The sequence below is a fragment of the Alexandromys fortis genome, unplaced genomic scaffold, assembly GCF_014885135.2.
Source record: "Alexandromys fortis isolate MF-2015 unplaced genomic scaffold, M_Fortis_MF-2015_v1.1 scaffold_11, whole genome shotgun sequence".
In the NCBI taxonomy this organism is placed as follows: domain Eukaryota; kingdom Metazoa; phylum Chordata; class Mammalia; order Rodentia; family Cricetidae; genus Alexandromys; species Alexandromys fortis.
In genome coordinates, this window is record NW_026067912.1 from 11,961,149 (window position 1) to 11,983,643 (window position 22,495).

The following is a 22,495-nucleotide window of genomic DNA, read 5'->3' on the forward strand; positions in this document are numbered from 1 at the left end:
TTGTGATCTAGAGAAGAGTAAATTGGTTAAGCTAAGCCCAGGAGGAAGCTGGCTCTTCAGAAGGCAGATTGTCTCTACTCAAAGACTTGCTTTTATTGAGGGTGGATGGGGGGTTGTGTCAGACTGAGCAGCATTGTTGTCATGAGAAACTGATTCAGTCAAGGTCTCCCCAGCCTCTCCAAGCCCTTTCATAAGGACTCATGATAAATTCCTGCCAGGCTATGGTTGTAGCAAAGAAAGCTGTGTATGCTTCCCATGCCAGAAAAATTAAAACTGTTTAAACTGCTATATTTTCTTTCTTTCCTTACCCCTGACCCCTTATTTCCTGGTTGCCAGAGAACTCAGCCAGACCCTCTGCTGTTTCTGTCTGCTCGGCTGTGATGCCTGCATTCCCTAATACTGCTTCTGGTAGTAAACACTTCAGGCTGTTGATAACACACTGTGTGTTTTCAGCTGCCAGTCATCCCACATACTGGAAGGAAGTGAGTGTCCTTACATCTCCATATTTGTAAGATGAAGTGAAAAAATATGAGCAATTAATAAAATAACCATAACCCTTTAACAGACATGAAGGGTAGGCTAGAGGACTTCAGTCATTTAATTCCTGTCCTGACCAGTCCTAGGAGGGAAGACCGAGGACTCTGCATCCTTGACCCTCATGTCCTTAGTCACTGTTGTTGGTGTTACACTGTGTTGAACCTCTGCAGCTACCTTGGGAAACACACCCATCAGTGAGTGATGCCTCAGAGCCAGTTTAGGTCTACCGGTTACCTGTTTGCAGGCTGGTATGCAGTGACTAGATCAAACACCTCTCCTACACCTGCCCTTGGCCAGAAGATGCACATGAAGAAAGGAGGCGGCTCCTAAGGCAGACAATAGATTGTCTTCCTCAGTGACGCTTCTACTTCTAGAAGAAAGGCTGTCAGAACTTGGGTGTCTGTGAAGCTTTTGGAATTAAATTAAGATGAATTGAGTGTAATTGAAGCGATGGGTACCACACTGAGAAGAATTAAATTGAATTGCCTACTCTTGCATCCCATCAGGGGAATGGCTCACCTTTGCTAGCCAATCAGTTCTAACAACAGAGCGAGGGTAACCTGGCTTTTCTGAGCATCATGTTTAGAATTTAAGTACATGTTCACTCAGAAGGTATTTACTATATATGTCTTACATCCAGGGCCTGTGTTGGGTGCTGTGGACGCAGTGGTAGACTAAACACTCAAATTTTCAGCCTGTTAGGAGCTCCACCTAGGAAAGAGACCAGCACCAGACAGTACAATGCATAAAGAAATGCCTAACTGAGGACTGGGAGACGTGCTGATATGGAAGACTGTAAGGCTGAGTAGGAAGAATCCGAAGTAGAAACTGTGAGAGTATATTGTCCCAGAACAGCAGTGGTAGCTACAAGCCAGGCGAAGGCAGTAGGCTTTATGGTGTGTGGGTAAAGGCAAGAGCATGGAGCTCAGGAGTGTGTGAGATCCGCTCTGATGGCTTCTGAGAGGATCAAGGTTGGAAGATCTCTTTGAGAGACCCTTTGATGAGCTACCTTTGGTGGACAGAAATAGTCTAGCCGTGTTACAGAGGCGGAATGGGAAAGAAGTCGGCCACAAGATGGACTGGCCAGGTAAAGTGTCAAAGGTGCCTGAAGTCTCCCAGACAGGTGGCTAAGGGAGGGGAGGATGGGCTTCCACGTGGCAGGTTATAAAAGAGGATTGGGTGGAAGTCTAGAGTAAATCAAGGGGGGACGAACAAGGATTCTAAGTAAGCACCTGCAGTCTAGAGGCCTGTAAGAGGCACACCTGGAGCTGTCAAGTAGGAGGCTGCGCATATGTGGATCCTGCATATGTTTGGAAATCCTAGCCTGTATCTTGTCCTGGGATGGGAGTGGGATGAAGATAGTGGTAATAGCGAGTCCTGACCTCTGGAGACACAATACCAACTGCTTGTGATGCTGAGATGGCATGTGGGGAAACACTACAACCAAAGGTGGGAAATGACTCTAAAAATATGAGGTGGTGTGTGTGTATGTGTGTGTGTGATGAGAAGCCGAGGAAGATAGAAGATAGCACTTTCTTATGGGGCGGCCAAAGTGAAAGTAGACAAGAGGGCCAGACTGAAGGGATTAAATTCCCTCTGCATGAGCCCTAACCTCACCTGAACTGTGTCCTCCCAGAGGTGGGTGGAGGAGTACCAAATTCTCAACTCCAGCTTGCCACAGTCCATGGGGGAGGGGGGAGAATTTACAGAAATGTTGATGAATAAATGAAGGTCTTTAGGAAACCTACCCACCCCCTGCAGAAGAAGATCGGTAGACACGGATGCCCTGGAGAAAAGCAACATTTCTGTTTCCTAAATCCAATGAACACAGAAGTGTGGCTGAGGGCTGTCTCTGTGCTCCCAGACCCAAGCAAAAGCCTCTTGAAAATCGCCCAGGTATAATGGGTATAAATTTGCCTCCTGCGTTGGTGAGCTAGAAGGTGACAACTTTCATTTTCTTTAAATCACATTAAATATAACCCACAGCAGCCCCGGCCAGAGTTAGCTGACATTGACAAGGAACCCATCTCTGACGCTCATCTGGCCCTCCCTGCACTGAGGGCATTAGAGTCTCTGGAACTCTCTTCACTGTTCACAGACAGCCTTCTCATAAGCCCACCACACTATTGCTGATATTGTCATTGTCCAGGAAAGCACATCCTTAAGAGGAAGTGCTGATCAGGGAGGGCTGGGGTCAAGGACTAACTGGGGTCCTCTCTAAGGTGTGCCAAAGGCAACTTGACACAGAAAATTCTGTGAACTGCTGTGTCTTTTTCCTAAGCATCTATGAACACTGAGGCAGTGTGAGAAGGTTCCAAATCCTACTCCAATTGTGGCCGGCCACCACCTCCACCAGCAGAATTGCCTGGAAGCTTATGGAAAATGCAGACTCCGAGGTGCCAGCCCAGATCTCAGGAATCAGAATCTCTTTATATGACCCACTGGTGGGTACTAAATCCCTTGAAGTTTGAAGAACTCTGCTGAAGCACACAGTGGGTGTTCAGTAAAATGTAGTCTCAGTGTGTGTGCATCCTCTTCAACCTGCTTTCATTCATTAACTCTTAATACTTTCATGTTGTATATGGATCCAAAGCCATGAGCTCTTGCTAGGAGGACTGGTACAGAATGGGGCTTTGCTACTCAGTTTCACTTCCCTCCCCTCTCCAAATCTGGGGAGTCCTTCCTGCCTTGTTTGCTTGTTTGAGACAGAATCTTACACTGAAGTCCGGGTTAGCCTCCACCTGGCAGTCATCCTCCTGCATTGGCCTCCTAAATGCTGAGATTACAAGCATGGATCACTATGCTGTCTGGTCTTACCAGCCCCATTGGTCCCTCTTCTTCCCCTTATAGGGGCCACTCACTGGAAATGCCTACGCAGAAGCTCCCTTAGGCACCAGGTCTGAAACTTGAGCATCCATCAGAGCCCCCACTGCTACTAGGCTCATTAAGCCCTGATGGCAGGCAGAGCCTGCTCTAGAGGCTCGGATTCAGTGAGTGTGAGGTGGATTCTAAACAGGCACCCAGATAGCCGCTGCTGCTGTGGGCAGGAGGAACACTCAAAAGAGCTACTGTTGGGGAAGGGAACAAAGGCCCAACCTCTACAGAAAGGGAGGAATGAGGGTAAAGAGAAGGCAAGAAATCCAACAAGGCTGAAGCACGGATAGATATTCCAGGTGCTCTGCCGTCCACCACCTCACGTTGAGTGGTGAAATTATATTGCCTGGAACTTGATTGCCATGCACAGTTCCTGTTCTCATCCATCTGGAGAGGAAGACCCAGGGGAACGATGTAACATCTTTTATTTCTGGTGACCTTGGGGCCTTCCCTGTGCAAAATTGCTTCTTGTTTTGGTTCTTGGGATGCCTAGATTAGGACTTGCAAGCTTGTCCACACCTTACAATTTTTGGAAAGCGTCTCTACTCCTACTCCCAAGCTCATACAGCCTTTCTCTCCGTAGCCTGGACTTGTCATTGTGAAGCCTGGCATCGTCCGCTGCATGTATTTGCAAGTAAAATGTCCAAGTGCAGGAGTGAGGCCTGGGCAGGGGCAGCCAGAGGCAGTGAAGTGTATCAGACAAGTGGCCCATGGAGCAGGCAGCCCTGTGATGAGCTCCTGTGCTGGGAATAGCAACCCCGTCTCTCGCTTGTGGGGCCTCCTGCCACCTCTCCCCTGAGCATGGAGAGACAGGGATGCCCTTGAGAGGCCCACGGTCAAAGTCAAGTCATCATGCCTAGTGCTTCCTCTCCCCAGGGCATCCTGCAGAAAGGTCTTGCTGCAGCTGCCTATCTTTTAAGTTTTGTCAGTGCGTGCACTAGCTGAAGGTGGCTCGGGACAAGCTAACTTACCTCTTTGAGCCAGAATCTCCTTGACTATTAAATGTGTGTATACTGGCATCTACTTCCCAGTGCAGCTGTGAAGATTGTCAAGGAGGATGTTTATCCACTGTTTGGTACATGTCTGGGCCATAGAAGGAGGCAGGTGAATCTGAGCCCCTACCTTCCTACTCTGTTTTGTATATCAGGGCTCCTGTCGTCATTTCTTACTGGACCATCAGTTGTTTTAGAGAATGAGCCAGGTCTGATTCCCCTTTTCCATACATTCAATTAGTCTCCATAGGTCTACTGAAGTTCTACTGTGTGCTAATCCTGTGGTAGTGGCCTCTGCCCCGGCGCTGCTCACAGTATGAAAGCATTAAGGGTTAACAAATGAAAGGAGAGAGGATGGAGTAGAATCCTCACAAAGACTGCATGTTGTTGAGTACCTACTTTGTGCTTTAGCAGTTCCATGCAAACTTCAGGGGACTTAGTGCTCACCTGCAGGTCCTATGTTGAGAGTTCGATCCCGAGGACTGGGTTGGCACCTGAGAGTCTGCATTTCTCACAAGCTTCCAGGGAGTTCTGCTGCTGCTGATGGATGGTTATACTGGCTAATGAAGTAAAAGAAGCTGGAACCTTTCTGGACTGCGTGGCTTATTGTTCAACGATGCTTAGAAATGAGGAAATGGGTTGCGTGGGATTAGATGCCTTGCTCAAGATCTCATAGCCAGCTAGCCCCAAAGTCAGGCAAGCCTGGCTTGTTCTTGCTTGGTGAACTCACTGCTGTGAAGATCTGTATCTCACCCATCAGTCACTCGGGAAATAGACATATGCCCTAGATTCATTTCTGTTGCTGTGATACTGATTTTTCTAGTCTCGTGAAGTCCAGGACTCCCAGCCTAGGGAATGGTGCAACCCAGGGTGGGCTGGATCTCTCCACATCAATGAATTAAGATAATCTCACATGTACAGGACTACAGGCCAACCTAATGCGGACAGAACCTCACTGAGACTCTTTTCCCAGTTCATTTCAGGTTGTGTCAAGTTGACAATTAAAGCTGACCATTCTAATAGCCCAGTGTCTGCAGAGAAGAATAGCATAGCCTTCTATTGTAAAATACCATTTGGAAACCATGACCTCTGAGCCCAACCAGAAAGAAAGAAAAGAAAGGATAAAAATCTTCAGTTTCCACGTCATACACAAACTATAGATATTTAGGATCTGGTGTTCTGGGGCAGTTGATGCTCTTATAGATGAAAGGACTGAAGCCTGTAGTGGAGCAGAGATTTTCCCAAGATTCCTCAGCTTGTTGATGGCAATGTTTGGGCTAGATTCAAGTCTCTTGATCTCTACTCACTATAAGTCCCATGGTTCAACCAGCTTGATAAGGTGGTGGCCTACAGACACAAGGAGCAGTGAACATCATCCCTGTAGAGCCACGCCATGTCTTTCTGCTAACTGAGTCCCACGGGCTCCTGGGAGACCTACGGGTCCTCAGAAGACAATCAGCTGACTTCAGAATGACAGGGGCTGTCCTCTCTCCATGTACTGCTCGTCTTAAAATGGAAGTATGCAGCAGATAACACTCTGAAGTTGAAAGGCCTTAAAAATTCCCAAATGAAACTCCTAACCCCACTCTGCCAGAGTGTAATTGATGACTTGATTCAGTGCAGTAAGCATTTATGGTCTTAATTATAATGTGATGTCAATTATGTTAGATGCTTCATTATAGGACTATAGTAGTTTACAAAGGTATGCAGCCAGCATTTTAATTTTTTTTGGAAAGAGGTAGGCATTGGTAGAGCTCAGAATTGGCAGTCCCCAAATCTTAGCTGTATCTATGTTCCTTATTCAATGATATGTCGCTAGTGATACGTCAACAAAGGGAAGAGGAGCTCTCAGTACTGGGGTAGGACTGTTCTGGTTGGGACAAGAGAGTCAGGTGGAATCCGTGAAGGCCTCCTGGAGGAAGAAACACCTGTGTGGATCCTTAAACAACCATTGTTCTTGTTGTTGGAGCATAAAGAAAGGAATGGAAGAAAGTCTACAGTAGACAGTACAGAGAAGAAGGCAGCAGGATCCAGAGGGCAGGCAACTTTGAATGCCATTATAGAGTGTGGAGTGTGAGGTGTATAAGCAAGAGGGAACCATGGGAAGGGATCACATGTGCAGTACCCACGGGATTCAGGATGGCAACAGGAGATAACTGGGTGAGGGGACCAGCTGTCCTGGTATGACTGGAACTGAGGGGCGTTCTGGTTCCATGTCCACTTTGATGGGCTGGCCACTCTGAATAAGGTAGCTTTAGCCACCTGGAAAGGTTGTGTCCTTCCAGCCCTGCAGGGTGGAACTCACAGAGCTAGGGAACATAGCCCAGTATTTCTAAACCCAGGAGAAACAGAGAACTGAGGACCCTATATGGTCTTTTCTGGTTTGTACATGCTGGCCTTATGGTCAAGTGTTTTTAGAAAGTGGGGTCAGTCAAAGGAAGCATTTCTGGGGTGTGTGGCTCATCCCGCTGCCCAGCCCCAGCCTCCTAGATGCACTTTCAGATGACTGCCACTCTCCAGAGGGAAGCCCGTGGTCATCTGTTTAGTTTGTGACTCGATGCTCTCCATCAGATTCAGATGCTGAGCACAGGATGGATGGATCAAAGAGGATGCACAGTGGTCGCAGGACACCTATTCACCTGTTCAATGCTCTGAAAGGTGAAATCAGTGTGCAACAGCGCCATGTCCTGCCCTAAGATGGAAAATCTAAGATAAATCTCAAGTATAAGACTCCATTATGGGTTTTGTTCGATTCTGTATTGGTATCATGACACCCCTGTGCCTGATACTGGACTCAGAGGGAGAGGAAACAATCATTTTGTTTGTGGGAGCTTAGTGGGTCAGGCGACTGCAATTTGGAGGGTAGGGAACTTGTGCAGTCAGTGTAACCATATGCTCACACAACTGGCTTTTACTCTCAGCTCTGCCGCTTTCAGAGGCTGTGTGATGTTGGGGAGAAGCCACCTAGCCTTTCTGGGCTCTATCTCCTTCACCTATGTTACAGAAGCTGGTTTGCCGGATAGCATCCCCCTCCAAACCCCGCTCCATCCCCTCTCTAAGCTTTAATTTCTATTAGACTTCTGCTAGGAGTTTTGCAGCCTGCTGGGGCAAGAGAGTCAGCAGGGGATTTACAGAACAAGTCAGGCCAAAGCTGACATCTTTCTTTCCTTTTCTAGATGGAATTAGCAGATAGTCTGCTTCGGGAATGCTGATCTGATATCTGGGCACTACCAGGCCAGCTCTCTCAGTGGTGTATTCATTGTGTGCTTGCCTTTTCTTTAACTGAGTGTGGGGAGGAGCTCGGGTATGGGAGCTGGGTGCAGGGAAGAAGTCGCCCATGCAGCTCTGTGGCCAGGAAGCCTTCTGCTCCAAGGCAGGGTTCGGGGCAGGAAGGGGGGTATTTGCATCCATGCCAAGCTGCATTGTCACCCTTATTAATGTAGACAGGAGTAGGAGTAGCAGGCCACTAAACTAACACTGACTGCAGAGGACCAGGATGGCGGGGCACTGCTACCATTCCAAAGGACAGGGAAAGAGGACAAATGGTATTGAAGAGGGGAGAGGGGAGAGGGGAAAAGAGGGGGAAGCAAGGGTGGGGGAGGGTAAATTAGTACGATGTCATTTGGAAACTTTCAAGGCAATGAATGAATGGATAAGCGGCATTCCCAGAGCGGAAAGGCCAATGCCAGAAAAGGATCCTGCCCCTGAGGAGTCAGAGCCCAACAGGAAGGCTTGGGTTGGTTGGCAAAGCTGTGTCCAGACCAGGGTCAGCCAGCATGGGAAACTCAGGAATGGGCTTCTGTCCTCCTGTCTCCTCCTCCTTGAGGCTGGGCATGTGCAGGCATGCTGCATTTAAAAGGGCTTTGCAGGAACTCATTACCGCAAACCCTGGGAGTCAGCTTTTCAGTCACCCCCGAGTTCAGCTTCATAGGGGTGTTTTCATCATTGGGATGAGCTTCATAACAGCCACAGCCTCATGATCCTGCCACTGTTAGCAGATGAAATAGCACTCCCTTTATGGAAACGAGGAGCGAGGGCTTCCAGGAGCTTTCTTTACCTTGTCAGCAGAGCTGGCCCAGAGGCAACACAGTAGGCAGGTGCCAGCACGCCATCCCATTACCTACAGATTGAGTTTGGCCGCCCAGAGCCTGCCATTCCGGGCCCTTCCACATCTCTCGCAATCTCCCCCCTGTGAATTTCTGCAGCACCAAAACCCCTTGCCCGTTTCCACCTCTGCCTCTGTCCTCATTCTGTTCCACTGTCTAAAAGTGGGGCAGCCATTTCTCAGCGTTTGTACTATCAACTCCCTCCGCCAGCCTCTGGCAGACATCACTAATCGATCACCACAGTCTTTCCTGCTGAGCTAAGACTTGGCCTTAAAATCATTCCCGACACAACTCTCTAGGCAGTCACCACCAATCAATTAAATTAATCAAATTATAAGATGAAAAGTATTTTCTGTTATATATCTAAGATGTCATTTCCCATTCTTAGTTTAATCTCTTTCGACCTTGCCATTCCTCAAATCTACATTCTCTTTGAACGCTCCCTTGAATATCTCTAACCTACTTCTGTCTTCACTTAAAAGCCCAGCGCATGCGTTACCTGCAGACTCATTTTACACTTGTGGCTCAGCATCCTAACGCATGTGTGTTTGTCTCACGTGCCCAGAGTGTCTTAAGGATGATTTTAGTGGCATCTTGGACTTGGACTGGGTCACTCTTGACTTTGTGGGGCGTCCTATGCATTACAGGGTGTTTAATCAGCATTAGCCTTTACCCAGCAGACACAGAAGCAGCTCTGTTTCTCATTTGTGACAGTGACGATGGGATTGAAGGAGGTACTAGCAGTGGCTGGACTAAGAAGTGAGGCTTGATGTTTGTGAGAGGTGGTCATTAGTCTTCTGCAGTCCCTGGGAACCACAGGAGGCTAACTGAGGAATCCTGTTATCTACAATGCAATCTTGCCCACAGAAGACTCTGCTCTAGCCTGGCCTGGCTGCCTATGAACATATCTATCTGTCTACCCTCTGTCCCTTTAATTGTGACAGCGTTGCCAAGGAAAAAGCAGGGAGATGCTATGTAAATCCTCATCTGCACTGTAGCTCCTGGATCCAGGAAGAGGTTTCAGTCACCCTCTAGCAGTCACCGGAAGCAATTTTGGACAGGTCAACTCACTGTTACTGGGGTACCAGGAAGGGACAGAGGCTGCACACTGGAAGAGGCATCTTAGCAGACTCTCCTCTTGGGGCTTCTGACTTCATCTCCTCACTCCAGTCCTACAGCTGGCATCATAACCACACTCCCAAAGAGAAAATGGGATCTTAAAGAGATAATGCACCCTGTCCAGAGTCCTAGGTCATATCAAAGAAAGTGGAGCCTCCATCCCAGGACATACTTGTCCCAGCAATGCTACCAGCATGGAACAATAGATGTTTCCTAGTATGTGGCATTGGGATTACGCCAGGAACCTCGCCCCATGTAAAGAGCCCAAAGTAGTGCGGATAATGGAGTCTCCTTGGAACTTACAGTCATGAGGAGAGTCTTAAAGCCATATAGCATAGTTATTGAGCAGCTGGTTGTCTGTGTAACTGTGTTTCCCGTGTTTTCCCTCATGATTGGTCTGCCTGCCTTCATCTCCACCCATGCAACCTTACATAAGCATTTGTATTTATCTCTTTTTCTCCCTCCTTCATTCCTATGGGCGCACAGAGGACACCTAGACTGTCTCCCAATATTCAGGAGATTTCTGCCAGCAGCGCGAAGATGAACTGTATCATTGTTTCGCTTCGCTGAGCCTTGAAGCATTACTTAATTGTAATTACAATAAGTTATGATTTCAATAGTCCCCTTTTCCTTAAGAAAAGAAAGCAAAAGCGTTTGCGGAGCCAAGCTGGTCTAGAAAAGTCCCGTCATCTCCCTGCTCCCTGACATCCTCATCTGTAAGACACAAACAAACTGTATTTTCAGCATCTAGTAAATGTTGACATCTTCGTGGGCCTTCCTGTTTCAGTGATAGAGCACTGACCCAAACCAACCCAGGGACGAAAAGGTTTATTTACACTACACCTCGTTGTTCATCATTGAGGGAAACCAAAGCAGGAACCTGGAGGCGCCAAAGGAAGCCCCAGCCATGGAGAAAAGCCTTGCTTCCAGGCACACGCTCAGTGACCTTTCTTATATAGCTTAGGTCCACCTGCCAAGGAGTGGCAACACCCTTAGTGGGCTGGGCCCTTCTACACTAACTATCAAAAAAATCCCACAAAGATATGTCCATAGGCCAGTTGATGGAGGTAGTTCTTCAACTAAGGTTCCCTCTTCCCAGCTGCATCAAGTCAACAACCAAGATCAGTCAGCACAGTTGGTAAAAGAGGACAAGCATTTGCCCCAGTTGGTCCATAGTAAACACACAATGGCTGTTATGGCCATCGACATGGTTTTCAGCTGTACCTGACACATACGCATCTGACTGATGGTTTATCTTCCTTCTAATTTTTCTCTTTCCTTACTGTGACCCTCTAACTGTATAGATGGAGAAATAATAGAATTCGCCATGGTACCTGACACACTGTCCTTTAGATGGCAGTTATTTTATATATATAATAATAATGCCATTATTATTGTCATTTAGATCATGATTTCCCCATCTCATATTTCATAGCCTTTTGTGATACCTTTCCCCATGGAGGGTGTACCCTCGACTCATTTAACCTGGACATACATGTTTGCAGGAGAAGGGTAGAATGTTTCTTAGGACATGTACCCCAAACTCCAAACCCTATCAGTGCTTCAGGTTTAATGGGATGGGGAATGGGTTCGAGCTGAACGTTCAGAACTTACAGAATTTTTTTAGGACATCTACTATGAAGCTTGGAAGCCCACCACTGGTGTGAACAATGAGAAGAAGGCTTTATTTCTGAAGTTGTTCTTTTCCTAATCAAATTTATTTTCCTCCCTGCCCATACCTTCATGGATGAAATTAGAAAAGTTGTTTGTTTAGTAAAAAGATGAACCATTCGAATTAATAGCCCATTTCCCAGCAAGTTGGCTTCTCGGGTGGGTCCCCCAAACTCAGATAGTTTTAACTGGAGACTGGGGGTTGTTTAGTCAGCAGTGAACAACAGGGACCTGAGCACGCCGCATCTGAAGACAAATTAAATCGATGTCAAAACTGGAGTCCACCTGTGCTCCCACAGGAGGGCCAGACTGTGCTATGAAGTCCTCATTTAGTGAAAAACACTTGCTCAGAGTGATGACACCGCCAGGAACCAGAAATGCCCAACACTAAAGCATAATTTAGCATGTTCTACAAAATCCTGACCCTGGAAACAGTACTTGAGTGGCTCCATGGACATGGGCAGGCAGCCGACAAGCAAGCAGATTGAGAGCTTCCATGGCCCTAAGAAGAAAAGCCAGACTCCTGCCCCTGACCCCCATGCACCCTTGGGAGATGGCCCCTGCCTGTCTTTCGAACATCACCCATCACCTTGAATTTTACTTTTCCTTGTCCATAGCTTCTGGCCTTGCTGGCCTTATGCTCAGTCTCTCAGATGCCTTCAGCCTATCCATCCCCGGGGTCTTTGATTCTGCTCTTCACTTGTCCCATGATGCTAGTCCGGTCTCTTACACAGCTGTTCTCATCACTCCAATTCTCACTCAGATATTAACTCCAAGAACACACCACTGTCTACTCAGTCTAAAATAAATGCCCTTGCATTCTGCCCCTGCCCATTGCCTTCTAGTATTTCCTTAGTAGAGCCAACTGCTGTCTATAGTTGTTTTGTGTGTCGTCTTATTACAAACGTGTCTTCCTGCAGTTAGCCCCATTCGTCTGGAGTGAGAGCCTCTCAAGGAAAAGGCTTTTGATAATCTTCACATTGTAGCCTCAGCACCTAGAACCATGCCTGGCACACAGTGGGTACTCAAGAAGTACTTGTTGACCCAAGGAATGTGTAAAAGAGTTGCCTCACTCAGACCTGATGGATTGTGAGACATGGGGCAAAAATTCCTAGATTTCTGGCCTCTGCTAAATCAAAGGTGACAATACCTAACTAATTTTCCAGTTAATGGAGGAGGGACCCCATAATGTTCCTGTAGAGATAGGGAATGCAGTAATAAATTCAATCTTTATTAATATTTATCAAACTTATGCAATATTCAGGTCCCATTCTAAATCTTAGCAGCAAACGAAGGGACACAGTTCTCTGCAGAGCAGAGCTGACACGGGATGCATGATGTGGAAATACAGGTCCATGAAGATACAAGCTTGGGAATCTAAAATGCCCTGATTTTAATTCCTACAGCAGCACAAACTAAATATCTGTCCAAAGAAGCTATTTGGCTTTTATGCCTCTCACGTTCTCCGTGTGTAAAATGGGCACACAGATTCTCTCATGTGTGTGCTAAGAAGACCCAGGGAGATGATCAACATAGTCTTGAGAACACAGAATGAATGAATGAGTAGGATCTGCCTTCCACCCACTCTCTTGCCACAAGATACCCCACTGTTCTCTTTGGAAGATCTGAAGTAATACACAGGTAGGCCCACTCAGAAGGGTGTGCTTCACCTCTGAGAAGAGTGGGTGAGGAATACAGGCTCTTCTTCTAGCCTTGACTCAAAGCAGCCTTCCGGCATCCCCACTGGAGAGTCAGTGACGACAGCTTCCTAAGATGATGTTATCCTCAGTTCTGGCCCTGGTTTACCTAGAGAGCTGAGCTGTCATTAATACCCACTGTATCTGGTAAGGGTGCATGGTGCTAGCCGCCCTGGAGTTAGCATGCTCAGGAGAGCCATGTTAGGATGCACACAGGAACACACCACCCAGGAGGTGCCTCTCTCTTCTCTCGTGATTTCTGCCTTTGACATGGAACAGGTCACACAGATCTCTTAGATGTGTGCTCACTTCCCCAAGAAGGAAGTGAGCCTACTATACAGTGGGACCTCTGGGTAGCTAAGGCATTTCAGTTCACACAAAGACACTCCCTTCCTAAAGTCAGACAACTGAGGGATCAAGGCTTCCAAAAAGACAATGGTAGAGAATGTTTTTGAACAATTTGGACACCAAAGTCACTTCTCCTACCTTCCAGCAACTGTCGTCAAGTGAAAGAAAACCCCCAGCCTGCTTTGCTCCAAGAAGCACACACTCTGTTTACTGAGCAGCGGGACTTGAGACGTGGTACCCAAAGGTCCCTCAGAGTTGAAAGGCACAGAGCTGCTGGTGCCAAGCTGCAATGGGGAGCAGCAAATGGGTTTGCAGACTGACACTGGTAGACAGTGCAGTCCACCAGTCCAGACTGGGGATTTCCTCTGAGCAGGCTGCGAATTTTACGTGGTTGATTTGTGTAGTTTTCTAGATCACAGCCAGCAGCGTAACAATACTAATGATAGTAATAAAAATAATAATGATAGCAGTTGGCACTTACTAAAGACACTCCACATGCCAGGCTCCTTCTATAAATTAATCCTTTGTTCTCCATATGAAATAGAGATTGTTTTTAATCTTCTTTGACGTACTAGACAAGCAAAGCACACAAGTTCCTGCTCAAGGTCACAGACACATAGCTGAGTTTGGAACCCTGGCTGCCTGGCTCCAAGGCCCTCGCTTGTGGCGCTGCATCCAGGAAGCACAAGATACAAGAGCCTTGGAACATAGCCTTAGCCACCCTGCTGTAGCCCCCGCGGCCCAGCACTGTACCCAAACTTGGCGTTGCTAAAAAAGAACACACTCAACACCTCAGCCGCCCTAAAGATTGTTCCAAATTACAACTCCCAGCCAGCGGCCTGGCAAAGCTCTAAGATGAATGGATTTCAGAACCCTTGCTTTTCCTGACACCATAGCCTCCCACCTCCAGTCAGTCCTAGATCTAGCATACAGACAGCACTCGTTTAATCCAAGAATAAAATCTGTTACATAAGCACGTAGCAGACATGGGGGTGAGCGGAGAAAGAAGCAGCCTGAGAATGGCATTTGGTCACTCTTCGCCTCCAAAGTCAGGCCTTTCCGGAGAGTTTCTCATCTCCCCGAGAGCCTGCCTCGGCACGCAAACTTTCCTTCATCTCCTCTCCTCAGTGCTTTCTTCTATATTGTATTTTATTTTGGTCTCGCACATTATTTGAAGTTACTATAGCAACGTGTCACCAGTTGGCATCTCATAGTAATGCTGGCTTTTAGGTAGCAAGTTCCCGAAGTTGCCTGTTTCACTCCCTCTGTGATCTCATCTCTCCTACCAATCCCAGGTGAGCAGGGGCGCTTCCCAGTAGCCAAGCCCCCCTCCGTTTTGTGCGTCAAAATGGAGCAAATGATAGCTTTGCCTTTGCCCTCGGTTTACTCCATCCAGCACAAGGGTTCTCACTCTTTGTGTGTGGGGGGGGTGCGCGCGTGCGTGCTCGTGTGCGTGTATGTGTGTGTGTGTGTTTGCATTAAAGGGTTGCCGAGTCGAAATGGTTAAATTAGATGCCGTATGCAGAGCTGTTAGTATTCCCAATAATAATATGATAGTGGGATGGAGGTGACTTTTAATGCAAAGGAGCCGGGGTAATGGTTTGGGGAAAGTTCCTACCAGAACTGAACTCATCTGATCCATTGCTCACGCAGGATTGGTGTTCTCCTGTTCTCCTGCCAGCGCATAGTAAAGAGACCCTGACTATCTTCCCCCAGAGCTTTGGGTTTTCTCCCAGATGAACGAGACCTCTGAGTGCAGCGATGGGCTGAATTAATTAAAAGAATTGATTGTCTTTTTGAGAGCTGAGAGGGTCCTATAGCGACAGATTTGCCCCGCCACTCACAGTGTTAAGTAGCCCCTCCATCAGCCAAGCGCCTGTGATGACTGGACTTATTTTTACACGTTTGACCTAGTTTCAAACTGTGTCTCTTCGTGCTGTGATTCATTAGCCACATTTCGAGCCACCCGATTGGAGTGAGGTGCCTCTGCCTGGTTTGCGCCAGAGTCTCCGATTCAATTTCTCTCCGGAATTTAATATGCAAGCCCCACTGGTACTCGGTTTCGAGAAGCAATTTCCCATGGAAGCACCTGGCATGCTGCTTTGGTATGGATGAGTGGCTGCCGCATGCTTGGTAGTAAATATATGTTGATTATAGAATTTCTGCCGGGAATAAGAAGAAGAGGGTTCTAATTGGCCCAGATTACAGGGGATCCCCCCCCCCCAACTCTCTGAGCATACCCCAGGCAGCACTGAGGATTTTCTAGGCTGCTGTTGGGGATGGGAGTTTGAACTTTTAACGATCTAAAGTTTGGGCAACATCAACCTGAGGGCTCTGTTGGTTGCCAAGGCAAAAGCAGTCTGGTTGTCACCATGACCCGCAATCCCCCCAGGCATTTAAAACATGGCAGGTACGAAAGTATGGTCTCAAACTTGTGAAAACGGGAGCGGGCCAAGACGCAATTGCCATCTTGAAGACAATCTCGTAAAGGGGCAGGGAAACCCGTTATAGAAGTACAGCAGGATCCCATTATTCTTTCATTCATATTCATATACATGACAAAGCGTGGATGACCATTCAATTCAAAAAGACCCTTTAATGAACCTACTGCCTCTGACTCACTCCATTTCAGCTATCTGTTAGCCCCATCTGTGTGATCACCCAAGGACCGAAAAGAACGTGAGCTAGCTCGGTTCTGTGGTAGAAAAACAGGATGCTTTTAGTTCATAATAAAACAGAGTCGTGTTTTGATTAACAGGCAAATGCGAGTGCCTTGCCTTAAACTTCCCTCACAGGGCACTGCCAATCCCAGGGAAAGGCACCCAACTGGGCTTTCCTGTGTGCTGATCAGGACAAAGAAATTAACAAGCTGGTAAAAGTGATTTTGATGGATCTGGGAACTCTGACCCACTGGCTGACCCCTAATAAAACAACGGTGCTTTATTTCATAAAATGGTCAAACTCTCTAGTGGAGAAGGGAAAACCTTTCTCTCGTTATTAAAAATTTCATTATTAAAAAGAAGAAAAAAACACATAGAAGTTTCCTTAAGCAAATCCTCGGAGAATGCAGCCTGACCGAGGTAATCCCAAGCAACTTGAGCTCCTCCGAGGTTTGCTCCTTGCATTTTCTCCTCTTCCAATTCAAATCAAGCCATCGGGAATAACAAGCCTTCCGGATCTAGGCATTTGGGGCAGCCTGCAGTTCCGACAATGGTGGATTTTCACCACACACACACACCCACCCACACAAGCTCACAGGCTCAGCACTCAATTAGCCCAAGATTTAAAGTAAGCTGCTGTCCAAGAGACGACCGCATTTTCTCCCACAAGATCACCACTTAGTAAAATAAAAGAAAATGAAGAAAAGACAAAAATATCAAACCTTCCCACATCTCTTACCTCCAAGCAGTGGGATTACCTGCAGAGGATGTTGCCCCCTTCCTGGTACAACGAGGCAGCCTTTGACCAGCGGCAAGATAACTCCAAACGGAGGAAAAAGAAGCCCTTTATGTTGTAATTTTCACTGTTTATATGCAAGAAGTGTAGTGGGTCTGCTCACGTAGGAATAAATAAAAAGCCGAACAAACTGCTCGGCAGCTACCATGTGAAAAGGAAAGCCCTCTAGTGGTCACAGGCTGAATTATTTAAGGAAGGGAGAGAAGAGACGGAGGGAGTAGATGAAGCATATGTGTATACACACACACACACACACACACACACACACACACACACACACACCACGCACTCACGCACGCACACCTGTCTCTTCAAACTCTACAGTTTTCCTTTCTTACATTCACCCTGGGCAGAGCTATGAAATTAATTTCTTGGTTTCAGTGGGATCTGGTTAAGTTAGCCAGGATGTGGCAGTTTCCAGCCTGGATTGAAAGCAGTGAACAATTTCACAAACTCACTACCACCCCCTGGAGGCGTGAGGACGAAATAACAGACAGGTGGCACCCCCACCCCCACCCCCACCCCCCCCCCCCAAGCCTGCAGGTTCCTATGTACAAAGTGACTAAAGACCCTGAGAGTCGCCTTCAGGCAGATGCCCAAGCTTTCTAAACTCAGTGTGAGTGTAGTGGCCACCAGCTCCTACGCAGCTGACCAGCTTTATCACAGGGTTCCTTCTTATAAAAAGCCACCCTGCTGTTCCAAAATTACCAATGTTTTTAAGCGAGGGCCCTACATTTTCACCTTGTGCAGTTGCATAGCTGGCCCTGTGGATGGGAAAGCTTGCTAGCCCTAACCTCATAATTGAGAAGAACAAGGAAGCAAATGAGAACCTTTACCTAGTTTGAACTAGTTTGGCAACTGAAAACATGTAAAACATTTAGTCAACCTAAAAGACCGTCCAAGGAATGCAGAGGAGGCTTCCTGGGGCCATTAGCAGTGACTTCCAGGACTAGAACATGCCTACAGGCAGGCTGGTATGCAGATACACATACGTGCATGCATGCATGATTACATATATTTTAAACAATGTAAGAACATTTAAAATAAAGGCCATAGTCTGTCACACGCACACACACACCTTTAATTCTTCCAAACGTGAAACTTCCAAGCAGTGAGAGCCCCTAGACATCCCCTATACCCCATCATTCAGCCCACCTTTTGTCCTGGGCTGGGCCACAGGGAGACCTCCTCTGGCCAAGATGGTTCCCTGTGGGTTCCTACTAGAAACAGTTGAGAATGCCATTTCCACCCTCCTTGGTCAGTGGCCAGTGCTTTCTTTACCAGCTCCCAGAACGTATCTCCTCAAGTGCTGCTTATAGATTCCAGCAGGCCCCAGCATAGACTCTCACTACTCAGGGAGGGAGGATGCAGAAGAGGCTGAACTGGTGCCTTCTGGGGCAGGCCTGAGTATAAGTCGGGCTCCTCCATTCCCAGGGTTCCTTCTTCTCAGGTCTCAGCCTTGATTTCCCTCTTGTCTGAATCCCTTCCTCATGGACATGAATCACACTTTCCCGACTAAATAATAATCTCATAAAGGGCAAAGGCTGTCTCTTCACGTCTCCTTTATCTTCCTTAGCCCCCACAAGTGCCAACCCTGAAAAGGTGCTAGGTGCGTTCGTGGCTCTCACGGCTGATTGATTGATTCATGGAGATCCAGTAACTGATCTCTCCACAGAGACTTGCAGTGCACTTAATGGTGCTCTTGGAGCCGCTGATCTTTCCAGGAACTCCTCTGGGAGTAGATATGGGAACAGACGAGACAATGGGGATTTACACAGACAAAATTATTTACCGGAAAATGAAGCTGACTGCCCCCAAGGATCTTGATTGACTTGGGCTGAGTCTCCTAGCATCCACACAGAGACAGTTCCCAGTGTGCAAACAGACAGAGATGAAACAGTGGAGATCTGTTCTTAGCTTTGTCTCTGGAGCTCTGAGCACAGCTCCATGCACATAATAGATCTAATGAATGCTTTTTTTCATGAGTTGTCAGTGAGGACATTTCCTCTCAGGGAGTTTTACATGCCAGTAAGAGGAGACTCTTCACTGGTAGGTAGCCCTTCTTCGGTATCTGGGAGGACTATATGTTTTCAAGTTTGAAGTCCAGGAGACAGAAAGGACAAATTTCATGGTCATTATATTTTTTTTTCCTTCTGTTCTGTAGAGTCACTTTGTGGCGTGTATGACAGCGATCTTAGACCAGATGGGCGACCAACACTATTCCTTCTATATTGAGACCTTCCAGACCAGCTCAGACCTTGTGGTAAGTCTGCAGAACATGGCAGGGTGGGCATGGGGTGTCAGGCAAGACATAGAGAAGAGGGGCATGACATCCCATACTCTTGTTTCCATGAGTCTGGGGCAACAAGGTTCCCCTACAGATCTCAAGCATGTGTGTTGAAGACTATGGCATACATGTGCGATTCCTTTTCTTGCATGGCTCATTTCTAGAATGTACCTTCAGTTCATTAGCGTTGAACGCTATGACTCCCATATCTAGATTCCATTAGCAAACATTTGTTGATATATCATGAACGCATTGGGGCTTAAGGCCATGCATGTTGGAGCCCTAAAATTTTGGGTTGGAATCTTGGATAACCTCAGGCAAGCTAACTTCTCTTAAGCTTCAGTTGGTTTTGTTTTTGTTTTTATTTTTGTTTTGTGTTTTCATCTCTGCACCGGGGAAGGGAGCATCTGTACCGCAAGGCTTTGAGGGGATCATAGGAGTAGCAGGGAGCACTCAGCAAAAGACAGCTGTCACTATACACGACACAAGTACAGAGGAAGTGGGTTCCTGAGCCCCGCTTACCTCTCAGCACTCATCCGCAACACCCACCGCCACCACCAGGCATTTAGCCGGCAGTCACCAGCGTGGCTCTCTGCCAAGCATCCAGTATATAGTATATGCTTAGTCCTAATGGTAACCTTGGTAACCTTGTGGGGTAGACATCACCCCATTCTGATGATGGAGAAGCTGTGACCTTATTCCACAGAGGTGACTTTTTCCTAGAAACAAAATTTGCTGGAAAATAAACCAATGCCATTTTCAGGATTTCAGAATTTAGCTGAGAGCAATGTTTCTGAAATGATATGCTATATAACCTCCTTACAACCGTACCATAAAGACACACACACACACACACACACCAACAGAGCTGATCTACCTTTACCTATTTCATATATTGGGTTTTAGGTGAGATTTTCTTTGAGCAGAGGTGGCATTGAACATGTCAAGCACAGCTTAAGGAAAGAACTGGCAGCTGGGCCGGTTCACTCTGGGTGCGGAGCTTTACCTAAATCACTTGTGGGATCCGGCTTCATTACCTGCAGCTCAAGACACTCTTGGTTCCGGTGGTTCTCGACTTTGCTGTCTGGATTTGTGCTGAATTTATTTTCTCTAAAGATAAAGATGAAGGTTAGCCTGCTGCAAAGTCTGCTGGAGAATGTTTAAATCCACTCTGAACCTCTTTAAAGGAGAGGAAGGCCTTTGCCAACTCCCTTTTTTACAAGCTCAAATGCATGTGTGACATTTGGATTAGCTGTGCCTCTGCCTTGCTAATTAGATGTTCATTTAAATAATAGTGTGTTTGCCCGATGACCTGAGACAATGCTATATAGTGTGGGTTATTTACCTCTTGAATACATATTTTGGAAGATGATTACAAAATCATCAGCAAACACATTTACTTCTTTATTCTTTAAGACAGAACCAATAGTGCTTCATTTGGAGAGTCCATTTTTAGTTATTATTCATATTGCACTTTTATATCTGGTGAGGCAGAATCTTGGTAGCTGACTTATAAACTTCCATTTGCAACCTCTTGTGATGCCTTGGAATCCCTTAGCCAAAACCTGACCCCTCCCCAATCTGATCCTTTAAGGACAATAAAAAGGCATTTAAACAGCCGCCGGGATGGAGACAGGTGCAGTCCGTCCCTGTGATGTGGGGTGATGGATGTGCTCGGCACTTTTGCAGGACTTCTTGATGGAGACATTCATCATGTTCAAGGACCTCATTGGGAAGAACGTGTACCCTGGCGACTGGATGGCCATGAGCATGGTTCAGAACAGGTAAGTCGAGCCACCGTGCTTCTGGGGTGGCACCTGTGCGCGCACCATCCATGTTAAAGAGCACCGGCAGCCAGAGGTGGGAGAGAAAGGATAAAAATGTTAACAGACCCTTTCCTTTCTGTGCTCAAACACAAGGAAGAAGGAGATCACCAATCCCGAAGCTGCTCTAAGTAGCCCCTGCCTTCTGCGGCGCTCATGTGCCAGTTAAAGTAGATACTCTGTAATAGGAGAGCTTTAGGGAAACGCTATAAATTTATCTTATTTTAAAGTTCACTTAAGTTAATAAAGTATTTTCCGTGCCGTCTATTAGATAAGCGTCCAACAACTTTAAACAGGTTTCCACATCACAGGACTTGGGGGAGGTGCTTTTAATATGCTAATATGATTTTTTTTTAAAGATGAGCAAATAAGAGGGAAGGTTTTATAGATGAATCCACCTTTGGGGAAATGTAGGGAATAGCTTATACATTTGTGTTTGTATCTGTAAGACCTGGTCATATTTTATAGACTGTCCGTGTAACCCAAAGATAGTCCAGACCCCCACATGAGCAATCACAGCCTGGGAGAAGCTATTACAAAAGATTCCAATCTTCACTGCTGTCTTTTCTAATACCATCTGGTCAAAGCGAATGCGAGTCCTAGCACTCAGCCATTCTAATAGCTCATCCCTCAACTCCCTTGCCCACCCCCCCCCCAGTGTCCTTTGCATGTTGTGGTTCCCCTGATCTGTCTCGGAACCACATTCTCAAATCTTACCTGTGTCCTCTCTTCAGCAAGACCTTCCCCGCTCCTCCCTTCCTTTCTCTCCTTCTTTCCTTTGGCTACATATATTTATTTCAGGTTCTTAACCATTGAAAATGCTTCATCTGCCGGGAGTTTCTAGTTTTATCTCCCTTTACCTACCGCCTCGGTTCTCCATCATGCGGGCTAAGTATTGGCTGACAGAGACAGAAAGGTCCCCAGAGAGCGATAGAGAAGCAAAAGCCAAATTTTCTGTAGTGTAAGGACTGGAGGAAAGACTATACACATTTACATATTAATGATTTCATCATTGGATAAAGTCTGAGAAGATCTGTCTCCTGCATGATTGCAAGAGCTGATTGCAATGCCTGCTTATCTCTGAGAAATTGTTCTTCCGCTACCGGGATGCCCAAGTGCCTACCGTGTGATAGACACCTGGCTACAGAATTCTCGGACTGGTTTCAGAACTGTAGGAGCAGAGGAGAGATTTGTCACAGCACAAGGAGACATCTGTCTGTACATCTCTGTTTGTTGTAGAGCGCCTCCCAGCAGCACAGTGTCAGGGAGTATTGCATTCCTAGCCTGGGCTCACCCCACCTGGCTCGCATTTCTCAGGCTAAAGGCTGGCCCTGCAGTGATGATTCTCACAGGCACATTGTGAGTCAGATGCAGACTTCTCCTTGTGTCCTACCAGCTTCCTGAACATGAGACCTGTGTAGATGCATAGAGCCTCATCCCCGGAGAGTCCCATGCTTGCTTTAGTGCTCATGAGCTAACATCTCTTGACTCAATAGTTTTAGATAATGGGACCCCCCTTTTCGTTTTGTGCTGGCTCTGTGGGTTGTATAGCTGCTCATGTCCTGATGGCGAGGCATCTTGGATT

At 46.9% G+C, this 22,495-nt stretch overlaps 1 protein-coding gene across 1 annotated transcript in view; it reads left to right on the forward strand.

Moving 5' to 3' along the window:
* The window catches only part of Dock2 (dedicator of cytokinesis 2), a 398,899-nt gene that overhangs the window by 288,453 nt on the left and 87,951 nt on the right, over window positions 1-22,495 (forward strand). Inside the window, exons 28-29 of the mRNA XM_050138695.1 lie at window positions 18,965-19,063; window positions 20,777-20,871. Coding sequence (XP_049994652.1) covers window positions 18,965-19,063; window positions 20,777-20,871 — 194 coding nt within the window. The remainder of the gene's footprint in view (window positions 1-18,964; window positions 19,064-20,776; window positions 20,872-22,495) is intronic.